Source organism: Microcebus murinus, chromosome X, assembly GCF_040939455.1.
Source record: "Microcebus murinus isolate Inina chromosome X, M.murinus_Inina_mat1.0, whole genome shotgun sequence".
NCBI classification, from domain to species: domain Eukaryota; kingdom Metazoa; phylum Chordata; class Mammalia; order Primates; family Cheirogaleidae; genus Microcebus; species Microcebus murinus.
This window is the reverse complement of record NC_134136.1, coordinates 66,319,447-66,332,579: the sequence shown is the minus strand read 5'-3', so window position 1 is coordinate 66,332,579 and position 13,133 is coordinate 66,319,447. Positions and strand designations below refer to the sequence as shown.

The following is a 13,133-nucleotide window of genomic DNA, read 5'->3' as shown; positions in this document are numbered from 1 at the left end:
GACAGACAAAGAAATAGATATCTTTTCTGATGTTTACATGAGTTTATTTTTTGGTCTTTTTTATTAGCTAGAACGTCCAAGGCAATGTTGAATAATAATAAGGATAGGCGGCATTCTTGTCTTGTTCTGAATTTTATTTGAATATGTCAGTGGTTTGCAGTTTGGGATTATATTTGACATCTGTTTTTGGTAAACAACCTGTACTATTTAAAAAGTTTCATTCTAATCCTATTTAACTTAGAAATGTATCAGGAATGTAGCTGAATTTTATCAATTGACTTTATGCCTTTCTTGATATCATCATTCGTATGGCTTTCCTCATTAATTTATTGATGTAATGAATTATGTTGATAGATTTGCTGATACTGAACTTCCTTTGCATTTCCAAATTTAATCCTACATGTCAGTCAGTAATTTCTGTAAAACAAATCATCCCAAATCTCATTGGCTTGAAAAACAACAATCACTTGTTATTGTTTATGTGTCTTCAGGTTAGCTGGGGTCTGGCTGATCTAGTCTGGGGTCAGCTGAGTGGCTCTGATTGTCTCTGTAGTTCTGTTGGTCTGTTAGGGTGGCTTTGCTTCAGGTTGTGGGGCTGCTGGGGCTGTGCCCCAGATAACTTTTTCCTTCCTGACAGGGCAAACAGGTTAGTCAGAATATTCCCAAGTTGACTCTAGAGACACAAGAGGGAAGGAGGAAGTGCACAAAGCTTCCTAAGGCCTCAGCTGGAAAGTGGCACACTTGCATCTCAATTTATTCATCACAGTAAATCACTTGGCTGATGCAAAAGTTAAGGGACAAGGAAATGCACACCATGAAAAAATTCCTGAACACAGGTAGGGGTGAAGAATTGGGACCAACACTATAATCCACCATAACCTAATTGGTTATAAATTTACTTTATTTAAAGATTACTAGAGTGTATTTACTAATGTTTAATTCAAAATGTCAGCATCAATAGTCAAAACTTAGTTTCTATATATATATTTTTTGTAGTTACCTTTGTAGGTTTTGAGATGAAATTTAGGTTAACCTCATAATAAAGAATTAAGGGGCTTCCCTTCTTTTTAATGGCATAGAATAGTTTAAATGACATTGAAATTACTTGTTTCAAAAGAAAAAGTTGCATTAAAACAAATGAACCTCTCTGCTATGATGACAATTTCAGTGGTAGATATTTATTTACTATTTCATTCTCTTATTTGATAATTGCCCTATTCAATTTTTCCACTTCTTGTGAGTTAAATTGGGTTTCTAAAAAAAGAAAATCTGTTTTCTCTAGGTTTTCAAATGTGCTGTTGTAGAGTTTAATGTAGTGTCTTTTATAATTACTTAAAATTTTCTTTATCTGTGGTTATGTCTCTTTTTTCAAGTGTTGTAAATATTTACTTTCTTTTTCTTTAATTAGACTTGCAAGAGGGTTGTCTGTTTTATTGGTTTTCTCAAAGAATAATTTTTGGCTATTTTTGTAATTCTAGCTTTTTAAAATTATTAATGCTTTTTCCTAGTTCCTTTTGGTTTAATTTGTGGTCCTTTTCCAAATATCTTAAGAGAAATTCTAAGCTCATTTACCTTCTCATCTTTGTTCATTAATAATTAAAACATTTAAGAATATATATTTTTTCTGACTATAGCATTCTCTGTGTCACATAGGTTTTGGAGTAATGTGTTCTTTTTAATTACTTTCTAGATAGTTCATAATTTCACTTTTGATCCAGTGTTCTAGGAGTATATTTCTTAATTTCTAGTTATTTTTGCATCTTTTAAATTATTTATTTAAATATTATAGCTGTTATGCTCAGAAAAGCTCTTTTCTATTGTGGACAGAAAAAATCCAAACTCTGAAATATTTGAAAGAAGTTTATTCTGAGCCAAATTTGAGGATCATGACCCCGTGTGACATCTCCCAGGGGGCGGGAGGGGGGGGGCTTGCAGGTTATAGGTGGGTTTCAAGATTCTTTGGCTTGTAATTGGTTAAAGACATGAAGCTTTGTCTAAAGGCTTGGAATGTTTCAACAGAAGGAGCTGTTTATCAGTGATAAGCCACCGGACATACATTTGTTTTGTAAATTGAGGACCTGCAGGTTTGTTTTGCATATCCTTAAGTCTCTTAATGGGTTATAAAGGATGTCTCCAAGAAGGGAGGGGAACATGATGAGGCATGTCTGACCTCCCTCCTTTTGGCAGACAATTTAGTTTTGGGATATTCCTCTGGCCACGAGGGGGTCCATTCAGTCAGCCAGTGGGGGTGAACCTTAAAATATTATTTTAGTTCACACTATTATCTTTTTAAAAATTATTGCTTTTCTGTTTTTTATTTCTAGAAGGACTTAACTATTCTTCAGGATCTATCCTCCAAGGCTCTTACATATTCCCTCATGATTTCACTGTCTTGGTATTTTTGACATTGTATTTTGTGATTCTTCTACTCTATCATCCAGGCCACTGCTTTGGGTCTCAGATATGGTCAGCGTCTCCTTCAGTTCATCTATGAAACTGTCTATTCAGAAAATCACATTTTTTGAGTTCAGGAAAGTCTATTTTTATGCTGCACTTGAATCTCCTTTTATGCTCCTATTTTGTCATTGTTGTTGTTGGTTTTCGGGTTATTTGTCCCTCCTCCTGTCAGCTATTTTCTTTTGGTATTCATCACTTAATCGACCTTTCTCTGGATGCTGGACCCACAGAGGTGGTTATAGAATATTTTGTTGTCGTCTCACTGAGGTCAGCTCATGGTAGCGGGAGAGATACCTAAGTGGTAGTTGGTCCTCAAGTGTTGGGAAACTAAGTACTTGGAGGAAGCTGCCCTCTCCCTAGGTCTACACTGACCCCATCTGTTCCTTTAGTTCAGGGGTCCTCAAACTTTTTAAACAGGGGGCCAGTTTACTGTCCCTCAGACCATTGGAGGGCTGGACTATAGTTTAAAAAAAAACTATGAACAAATTCCTATGCACAGTGCACATATCTTATTTTGAAGTAAAAAAACAAACGGGTAAAAACATCTGCATGTGGCCCGCGGGCCGTAGTTTGAGGACGCCTGCTTTAGTTCATTCCTTCTTGGCCTCTTCAAGGCATAGGAGACAAGGAACACAAGCCTGATATTGTTTCCTCAATTTCCTGATCTTTTTTTGCTGAACCTTTCCAGTGATGGATCCAGGCTTTGCTTGGCACTCAGGAGAGAAAGCCTAACAATGCTTCTTTTTGTTGAGACTCCCACAACCTCTAGTACCTCACTCATATCCAGCTTTTCTCCATAGGCCTCACTGCCTAGTTGCCTGAAGAGAGGCAGGTAGCCTGGAATGGGGAATGGGAAACAACACATGCTTAAGTCACCATCTTCTCAGAGCCTTCTGTGGTTTCTAGAGAAGAAGAAAAAAGGCCTCTATGTGACTGGACTCCTAGGGAGTCACTTTCTAATAACAGAGAACTAGTAGTGAGGTTCAGGATGGGCATCTGAATCAGTTTTGATACAGTCATGAAAATAGAACCACTAAAATATTATAATGATAAGGGATTTAATATATTTTAAAGACTAGGTCTGTGCAACGTAGGAGCTAGGAGAGTGAAGGTCTAAAATGTTCATGTTGGAGAGTCAGGCAAATGTCTCTAATGATTTCAACCTGAAGTACTGGAGGAGGAGAGGAAACCAAAGCTCACTGGAATTCTGGGAAGTCACCAGGTCTAGCTGCATAAGGCCACTGGGAAGTGGGAGCTCATAGAGAGATCTATAAAGCCACACTGCCTGGCTGTTACAGCCTCCTGAGTACAGTGACTTCTGCTTCACTCCCACCTTCCAAGTCTTGAGTGAGTTCTCTCAGTGGCAAACTCTCACTATATAGGGAAGGAGCTTCTGGGAAAACTAGCCCCCAGCCTTAACCAGAAGTGGTAGGTAAATTGACATCAGATAATCTAGTACAGTACCTCAGCAGGAAGAACAAAGAATAGCAGTATAGAATTACGGATGTGGCTAAGGAATCCTTTGGAGAGGACTGCTCTGCCCTGGGTCACAGTGCCATAGCTTTTTTGAATGGCACAATTTCATGTGGTTCTTAGAAATGTTCTCTCCACTAACACCAAAGCCAGAGCATCACTGATTATTCATGGATTCTTCCAACTCCTCTGGCCCATGCTAACCACAGCCTTCTTGACAATGTCAGCATCTGACAGTGCAAAATGCATAGGCTTTTGCAACAGAAAGACCTGGATTCAAATCCTGCTAGTGCTATTCAATAGCTGTGGGAATCTGAGCAGGTACATTGTCTTTTCTCGGCTCTTTTCATTATTTATACATCAAGGGTGACAATATCTAATGTTTAGAACAGTTCCAAGGATGAAATGAGAGTTTATATATAATACCATATGTTAATTGCCTCCCCTGTTTTTGGTCATTAGCCTTGACATTAGCATTGCCTTGACAGTGCCTCCGGTGCAAGCCTACAGCAAAGCAAAATGATGCCATTGCTTGTTTTCTTTTATAACAAGTAGGAAACCTCAAAGGGGCTCCTCTTTGGCTATCCCAGCAGCAGTGAGGCAAATCTCCTATCACAGTTCTCAGTTGCTCTTCCCAAAAGTAGAATAAAGTAAATCCTCACCTTGCAGGCTGGGTGATGTAGGGAGGGGCGAGGCTTTATGGAATAAACTGCAATAGGAAAACTGTAATAAGGAATGGCCATGCTAGACCCTGGTATGGGAGAGGAGATGAGAACATGAAAAGGGAAATAGCACCAGAGACTGCACTGGGAGAAGTAGAATGGGAAGAATAAAGAATCCCAGAAGTGGAATATTAAGAAGACTACTTGAGTAGGGGAGTCCCTTAGAGGAGACCAAAGTTAGCCACATTATGTGAGGTACAGTTATGACAACAGTGTAATGAGTAAAGTCACTCCAACCATGTGGCAGGCACACAGGCATTCTGTGTTGTGTGAAATCAGAACAACTGGGTTATAAGCAGTTTCAAGTGAAGGAAAGTATAGGTGCAGGTTCCTGATCATTAGAAACCCCACTTGTTATTTCTTGATCATCTGCAAATTACTCCTCTTTCCCTAAAACATAACAGTTGCATACAGTACAGCTGGGTCTCAGGGTTCTGTGGTCAGGCATAAATCCATGTCCCAACCCCTGGCACTCTAAAGAAGGCTCCAAGCAGCCACCCAAGAAGACAGAGAATGAGTGGCAAAAGGAACTGGTGACACTGTGTAGATCACTTAAACCATCAGAGAAAGAGGAAGATTTCCAGAATCTTTCTTTATCAAAAGCCTGTGTAATGAGACATGGGTAGAGACAAAGAGAGAGAGAAGGTGTCACAGACTGGGATCTCTGAAAGCAGATGGAGTTTGTGGTAGAAGATGTTCATTAGCAATCAACAACTGTGAAAGGAAGTGGGAGGAGGCGGGGTTGGGCAGAGGGAGAAGTTGAACTGTGAAACAGGACCAACAAAGCCTTAGACAACCTGGCAGAGGGCCTGGAGTGAGTGTTGTCTGTCAGAGTGCCTGTGTTGATCTGAAGTAGCCAGACTTCTGTCAGTCACTGGATGTGAGCTTACCTGGAAGGACATAACCTCAGGTGAAGCAGTTCTGCAGCTGAGGCAGACACCGAGAGAGCTGACAGCTGGAGGCTGCCTAATGCCTATACTCCTGACAGCTGAGCAGCAAGCCTTTTCTGGAAGGGGAAGCTGGACAGCCATACATCCATGTCTACCATGCTTGTGGGATGGAGTAGTCAGGCATCGACAGAAAACAAGTGAGAGCCCAGTAAGCCCTGAGATCTTTGCATTTGCTCTAATGCTTGACTATATATTTGGGAAGTTTTAGAGGTACTTATTATTCCATAATATTTACAAAATATTCAGTGTCATATTGTGGAAAGATGAAGCAGAAGGACCTACTTGAATCTCAGTCCTGGGTGTAACTCTTACTAGCTGTGTTATCTTGGGTAAGTTGCTTCACTTTCATGAACTTGTTTCCTCATCTGGAAAATGGAGATAATAGTAGTCGCTAAGTCAGAGGGTCACTTTGACTATAAAATGGCATAATCTGGGTAAATATTTAGCATGTTGAAGAAACCCAGGAAATTAAATAAATGGCATTATAATGATGAGGATATTTATTGTGCCTTTTATGTGCCAGGCACTATGTTATGCCATATAGTGGGCATGGGACGAGTAAGTCTTAGAAGCATTTCATATAGTCCTTGTCATGTAGGAACTTATGATCTCATCAAGAGAAGTCAAGATACAGGCAAAGGCAAGTGTGCTAATAACTTACTACTATATTCAAGAAACTTTTTGAGAAAGAAAATTTTCTTACCTGCACTGTTTTCTTCCACCATGGTTATGACTACTAAAATGAAGGCAAGAATAAGATCTGAAAATCTGGAAATTGACATAGGCCAAAGTTGTTTATGTTACTGCCTGGGAGAGAAAATGGCTAGGTCCCCTGTTTCAGATGTAGAGTAAGTCAGGAGCATGCTGAGAGGAAAAGGACAACTTTGCTTACCTGTTCCTCTTTGACACAGGTGTTTCTGAATGCTATGGCATCATAGGGATTCTGGGTGGAGAGCTGATGCTGCCTGGTGATACTTGTTGTTGGGGAGTAAGACTGAGTTTTTGAAAAAGCTAGCTCATTTTCTGCTCCTTCACTGGAGAAGAAAGTGACAAAACATTTAAAGATGTTTGTTTCTGACAGGCATTCCAACATCACATTTTAATGGTCCAAAAGTTCAATTTTACAGGAAGCAGAAAAGCACATGTCTGCTTGATATAGAATGGAAAGGTCTTAGAGTTAAGCTGTTGTTGGATAAATCATTGACATCTTTCTATCTTATAGCCTTCCCTCACTTCAAAAACCCATTCTGGTCTGTAGCAGACAAATGTAGGGAACAGAACAGACTTGGTCCAAAAGTGATTCTGGAATTCTCATTCCAGTTATCTATTGCTGTGTAACAAAGCACTCCAAAACCAAGTGGCTTAAAACAACAACCAGTTTGCTCACAACTTTGTGGGTCAGGAACCTAGACAGAGTGCAGCAGGGTGGCTCTTCTCTGCTCCATGAAATCTGGAGCCTTGCAGCTTGAATGGTTGGGAGCTGGCTGAGATGGGCTTATTTGGTGTCATATGTCTGGAGCCTTGGTTCTTGCTGCTAGTTGGGTTCCGCAGGTTTCCTTAACATGGCTTCTTCATATGGCCAGCTTGGGTTTCCTCACAACATGAGTCTCAGCGTGTCTGACTTTTGGTGTGGTAGCTGGCTTCTCCTAGAGGGAAAGTAGAGTTGCCAAGGTTCTTAGAGGCTAGGCCCGGAACTGACACAGTGTCACTTTGGCCACATTCTATTGGCGAAAACAAATCACAAGCCAGCCTGGATTCATAGGGAAGGGAAATAGACATTCACTCTACAGGGTGGAGTGGCATATATACATACAGGATTAGGAGAACTTTGGGTCACTATTCCAGTTACTATTGCTACATAGCATATTGCAGTTAAAGGCAAATTAAAAATTAACATTTCATTTTGCTCACTATTTTATGGGCCAGGAATGTAAGAGGGGGTCCACTGAGTGGTACTTCACTGAGGAGTCTCTCATGAGGCTACGGTCAGATGTCAGCTGGGGCTGCAGTCATCTGGTGGTTTGATTGGGCTGGATATCTAAGATAGGTCTCTCCCTTGGCTGGCAAGCCATGCTGGATGTTGTCTGGAAGCTCAGCTAGCACTGTCAACTGGAGAGCCTAGATATGAACTCTCTAGTATGGTGGTCTCAGGGTGTGCAAATTTCATACATGATGGCTGGCTTTGCTGAGAGCCAATGCCCCAAGAGGGCCAGGCCTTTTCTAACCAAGCCTAAAAATAACAGAGCATCACTTCCACCATACTTTATAGGCTGAAGCAGTTACAAGCCCAGTCAGGATCAAAGGGAAGAGGACATAGTGCCCACGTCTCAGTGGCCATGTTTTAAAACTGCCACTGTGGCTATCTTTGGAGATTATCTTTCCTAGCTCTTATGTTACAGAGATCTACCAACTCAACCTGAGATTTGGATAGAAAGAAACCTTAAGCATGATGTACATAGACACTGCAAGGTTTGAATCAGTAATGAATACCTTTGAAAGCTCTAGCATTTTGATCTGAAAGTTCCAATTGCTGAGATGTGAACTTAAAAATTAAAGCAACTTCCAGCTCCCAGAGCCTTTCTTTATCTCAAGTACCCTGGCTGGAAATGTAGCTTGAACCAGCTTTCTGCTGTGAAATGTTTTCACAAATGAAATACATGTTTTGTCCAGTAGGAAGCTGTCTTGTCACTAAAACATCTAATTAGGTGGTGTCCAGTGACAACCTCTCTACACTCAGGTAATCCAAAACTGCCAGAGAAAGCCCTTAGTGTCCTCTGTACCCCTGCTCACCCCAATCTTGCCCACCAGCACAGACAATGGAACCATATGCTCTCTTACCTGGAAACATTGCTTAAAGCTGCTGGAAGATGAGCAAACCTGCAATCCAGAGGCTGGTGTCTTGAGGCGTTTGGGGCTAGCAGGAAACTGACACTAGGGAGATGATAGGGCCAACAGGGTGAGACTCTCAGGACCTTTTCCACTTTACTACCAAAGATCCAAGCCTCTGCCACTTATTCCATAAAATAGCCCAGCCCTCTTTAGAGGAGTGCCCATGAAACATTTTCTTTTAGAATATTGCTTTAATTTCAGGACTAAATTACTACGTAGGATAACCCTTCAGCCCTGTAGTCTATCAGTCTATGGAATTGTTTCTCATAGGAGCAGCAGAGATAGGATGGGACATATTTTACCATAGTGACAAGGCAGAGAGATGTGAAGTGACCAGAGAGTGCAAATGGCTACACTGAAAACCGAGGGTAATTTCTCCTCAGTGGAATGGGGGGAATGGATGTGGGTGGGGTAGGAAGTGCTATAAGCTAAACCAGGGTTTTGTTGAGATGCTTCAAGACCGAGTCCCTTTGGCGGTGGGGAAAGTCCTCCCCTGACCACCCTCCCACAGATGTCAGATCCTCTTCCAGCTGACCATTCTGCATTATCAAATAGCTTGGGGGATGGACACTGGGGCACACATTTTTATGAGCCAGTACCAACAACACTTTGTTCATATTAAACATCTCATGGGGCTTTGAAGAGGAGAAGGCTCTCATTCCTTTCACAAAACAAGATGCCAGTGACCTCCCTAGTAGTGTCTTCAGAAGCTTTGTTTAGGTGAGATTGCTTGTCCCTGCACTTGAATATTGATTACCTTTGGTCTCTAGCATGAATGCCCTTACAATGTCAGTGATTTGTTCCCATATGGACAGAAACCACTAAATTGTTCTTGCATGCGGTATCTATTTCCTTTATCTTCGGATTATTTCTTTTTGCAAGGTGGTTTACAGTAAAGAAACACATGCTTTTTACTTGTTTGTGTTCATGGATAGACAGACTCTGTTAATACTCCCAAGCAGACATCTCCTTGACTCACCTCAATTATATTAAACTAACCTAGGTATAGGTATATGTTGACTATTAGTGTCCTTTAAGAAACAGAGTAATCTATATGGCTTCCAGTTGGAAGTTACCCTTGCTGGAAATGCCATTGATGATAGGGCTTGAGGGGTAGACAGGGCATATCTTGTCTGTGCAGAGAATTTTCCTGGAAATCTTAATGTAGCAGGAAAGCTGAAACACTCAAGATTCACATAGATACCATGCTTAAGATCTTCCAAGACAGAAACTGACCCTTTTCCCAAAATAAGGTCTTGTTGCTCATTGGGGGGACGTGGACAAAGCTAATGTTATGTGTGTGTGCACAAGAGGTGTGTGCATATGTGGGTGTGTGTGCACATGTGTACGAATTTTTTTTTTTTGATTGAATGCTGAGTTGTGGAGTTTGAAAAGACTTAAGAGTTTGGGATTGGCAGACAGGTCCAGTGAATATGTGCTTCCTTCCTCTTTTTTTTAAGAGGCCAATAGGTTGTTGAGAGATCATGTGGTATAATAGAACACTGGTTTTAGACACAGACCCACCTGGTTTCCTATCCTGGCTCTGCTAGTTTGTTATTCAGGCTCCACTACTTACCAGCTGTGTGGCCTCCAGGCAAGTTACTTAACCTCTCTGAGCTTCATTTTCCTCATTTGTAAAATGGAAATAACAACAGTACCAACACTTCCTTAAGGCTGTTGTGAAGATGAAATAAGATAATGATGTAAAGTATTTAGACTGCTGTTTGGCGCAGGGTAAGTGCTAAATGGATGGTAACTGTTATGGGGTGTAAATTATTAAAGAACTCTTTACCCCCTTCCCCTGCCCTTTCCTTTAAACTCATCCAAGTCTCCACCCCATTCTGAGTTCCGGTCATTTGAACAGAAATTCCTTCCTTCCCAGACCATTGATATTAATTAATGGTCTAACCTGGGGTTGGATAATCACATTGTGTCATCAAGCTCCAGATTATTAGATATTATTTACAAGAAAAATAGGCCTCTAGTTCCTCCCAGACTGAGGATGGAGGCTGCAAATTGAGTTTAGAGGTTGCCGACCTTTAGACCAGGGCTGGCAGCAGGGGCAGCCCACACTCCTGGTCTTGAAAGCCACAGCAGGCTCTTGTAATTGAGTTATCGCCTGGGATTCAATAGGACTAATCCATCTATAAGATTTCTTCGCCTGGTTTAATGCCATTAACAAAACCGAATTAAGAAGCGGGTGGGGCTGAGTGGGACGGGGAAACAGATTTTCTGCATGGGAGTTGCTACCGTGTCTCCATGGCCAGACTGAAGCCTAAAGTCTGATTAATGTACGGCTCTGAGGACCAAGTCCTGCTAGCGGCCACCTCAGTCCCTCAACAGAGCGCTGGGCTTCTCGGGATCTGCACGCCCGGAAAGGCCATCTCGGAAAGAGTTTCTCAGGACGCCCCAGGGGCTAATTCTTGACTACCCCGTTCCCTCTCCTTCTCTTCTTTTGGACTCTTTCTTCTTCCCCATTTGCCCCCTGTAGAACAATTTCTGAGCAGTTTTCCTTCTCTAGTTCTAATCTTCAGGGTCCTTCCCTGGGTTTTGTCACATTTATGCCCCAGGAGACATGTCGATCCTACTTATTCCTCTTCAGCACTCTCCCTCAATTCCAAGTCACCCCGTTTGCCTGGCATTGACCGTCCTGGGCGGTGGGCACTTTTTGCATCCAGTTTGCCAACCAGAGCGACCAGCCTTAGGAGGAGGGGCCTGTGGGTGAGGGTGGGGTTGGGAGGTGGCAGCCGCCGCGGTCAGTTTCACTCTCTGCCCTAGTGAAATCCAGATCCCAGAGCGCCCTTCTCTCTTCCCCAAGAGAGCCCAGCAGTCTCAACTTGGGCAGCTGGCCGGAGGCGAAGAATCAGCGACTCCCGGACGGAGATTCCACCGCTCGGTACAGACAGTTGCCAACAGAGGAGTCCCCAAAGTGTAGGTGGCAACCAGCGCGGGCCCGGGCAGTCCAGCCGAGAAGGCAAGCGCTGGAAGCAGAGGGAGTAGCGGGGCGGGTAGGAGGGGACCCGGGCTTTGATCTCCACAGCCGGCCCACAGGGCAAGCCCACTCTAGTGGCACCCCTGGCCCTCCCTGTCCTGAAGCGGCCGGGGAGTCCCGGCCAACAGGCTTGTCCGCAGTCCGCGGGGCTCGCCAGGGTTTTGCCAACCGGAGGCTGACGTCGGCGCGCCCCTGCCGAGTTCTCCTTTTACTACAGCCTGCAGGCGTCTTTGTGGGGCCCCGCCTTCGCCGGCCCCCAACCCCCGCGTGCCCACACCTTGCCGTTTATATAGAATGCGCTGCTGTGTTGATTCGCGGCTCTCTGGGACTGGAGAGTTCTCTGGAAGGAGAGAGCGAGCAAGGGAGCGGGCGAGCTCCGAGGGGGTGTGGGTGTAGGAAGAGAGAGAGAGCAGGTAAGGGCCATCGGTTCCCGCTCCTCCGCGGGCAGGCAACTCAGGTCCCCTTTATGGCAAAATAATAGGAACCCCAAAATGGATTAAACAGAAAGAAAGAAAGAGGCTATCCTCCCCTCCCGATTCCCCGCGGGCGAGAAGCTGTGCGGTTCTGCGGTGTAATAGGCTCACACGTTGCTCATCACATGTTCAAACATTTCCCTTTCGGGGAGGCTTGTTATTTTTAAGTGAATATTTTCGTCTTTGTTATGATTTTTTAAAAAAAATCTTCCTCGGGGTTTTATTTTGATTGAGTTGGCGGCCCGCAGCGGATTGGGAGAGGCGGGCGAAAGCAGCCCGCCGGGGCGCGGGCAGCCCACCCAGGCAACTCCCGGCGAGCGGCCCGCGCAGAGCCCGGGGAGTCCCGGCCGAGACTCTCGGCCGCCCTGGGGGTGGCGAGCGCGGCTCTCTGCGGGCGGGCAGGAGCGGCGGGCGCCGGGCGCGGGTGAAGCGCCGCGCCGCTTTGTCTCTTCACTTCTAGAGCGCGGCGAGCGGCTCCTCCCGCTGCCGGCCGCTTGGGCTCGCGGCGGTGGTGGCGGCGGCGGCGGCGGCGGCTCCTCCTTCACCCCTCTCTTTTCCTCCCCACTCTCTCCTAGGCAGCGGTGGCAGCGGCAGCGGTGGGGGAAAAGCCACACCGAGGGGAGCTTGTGGTCTTGACTTGCTGCCCTAAGCACTCTCCCAAGTGCGGCCCGCTCAGCGAGGACTTCCGTCTTCTGGGCGAACCTTGTCAAGCAAGCTGGGATCTATGAGTGGAAAGGTGACCAAGCCCAAAGAGGAGAAAGATGCTTCTAAGGGTAAGCCCGCCAGCCGAGTCCGCCTGCTTCCCTTCCCTTGGTTTCCCTCGCCCCCTCGCGTGCGCGCCGCCCTCCGGTGGCTCCCTGCCTCCCTCCTGGAGCCTAAGCTGCCCGTGACCTCTGCGACCCCGGGCCACAAAGGGGGTGTCCAGGGCCATTGGGGTGGGGGTCAGGGTTTGTACCACTTTCCCTCCTTCCTCGCGGAATTGTCGCCCCTCGAGTGCCTCCAGCCTCCTCCACTCCCCCTCTGGACGCACGGTGGTGGCGCTGCGGGCAGACGAAGCTGCTGCAGCCCGGAGCGCCGGGAACCGCGCTGTCTGCTACCGGCCGGCAGCCTGTCTATACGAGTGCGTGTGTGTGTGTGTGTGTGTGTGTGTGTGCGCGCGCGCGCGCGAGTGTGCATA

General features: G+C 45.0%; 1 protein-coding gene across 3 annotated transcripts in view; it reads left to right on the top strand.

Annotated features, from left to right (window-relative positions):
• The first annotated feature begins 11,274 nt into the window (after window positions 1–11,274).
• Window positions 11,275–13,133, top strand: part of FGF13 (fibroblast growth factor 13) — a 538,338-nt gene continuing 536,479 nt past the window's right edge. For 2 of the 3 annotated variants that reach the window (XM_012782498.2, XM_012782493.2), the window contains exons 1-2: window positions 11,793–11,896; window positions 12,532–12,729. In XM_012782498.2, the coding sequence (XP_012637952.1) occupies window positions 12,681–12,729 (49 nt within the window). In that variant the 5' untranslated portion in view covers window positions 11,793–11,896; window positions 12,532–12,680. Of the gene's footprint in view, window positions 11,423–11,792; window positions 11,897–12,531; window positions 12,730–13,133 lie in introns of those variants that run through there. The other variant, XM_012782494.2, reaches the window with a different exon arrangement.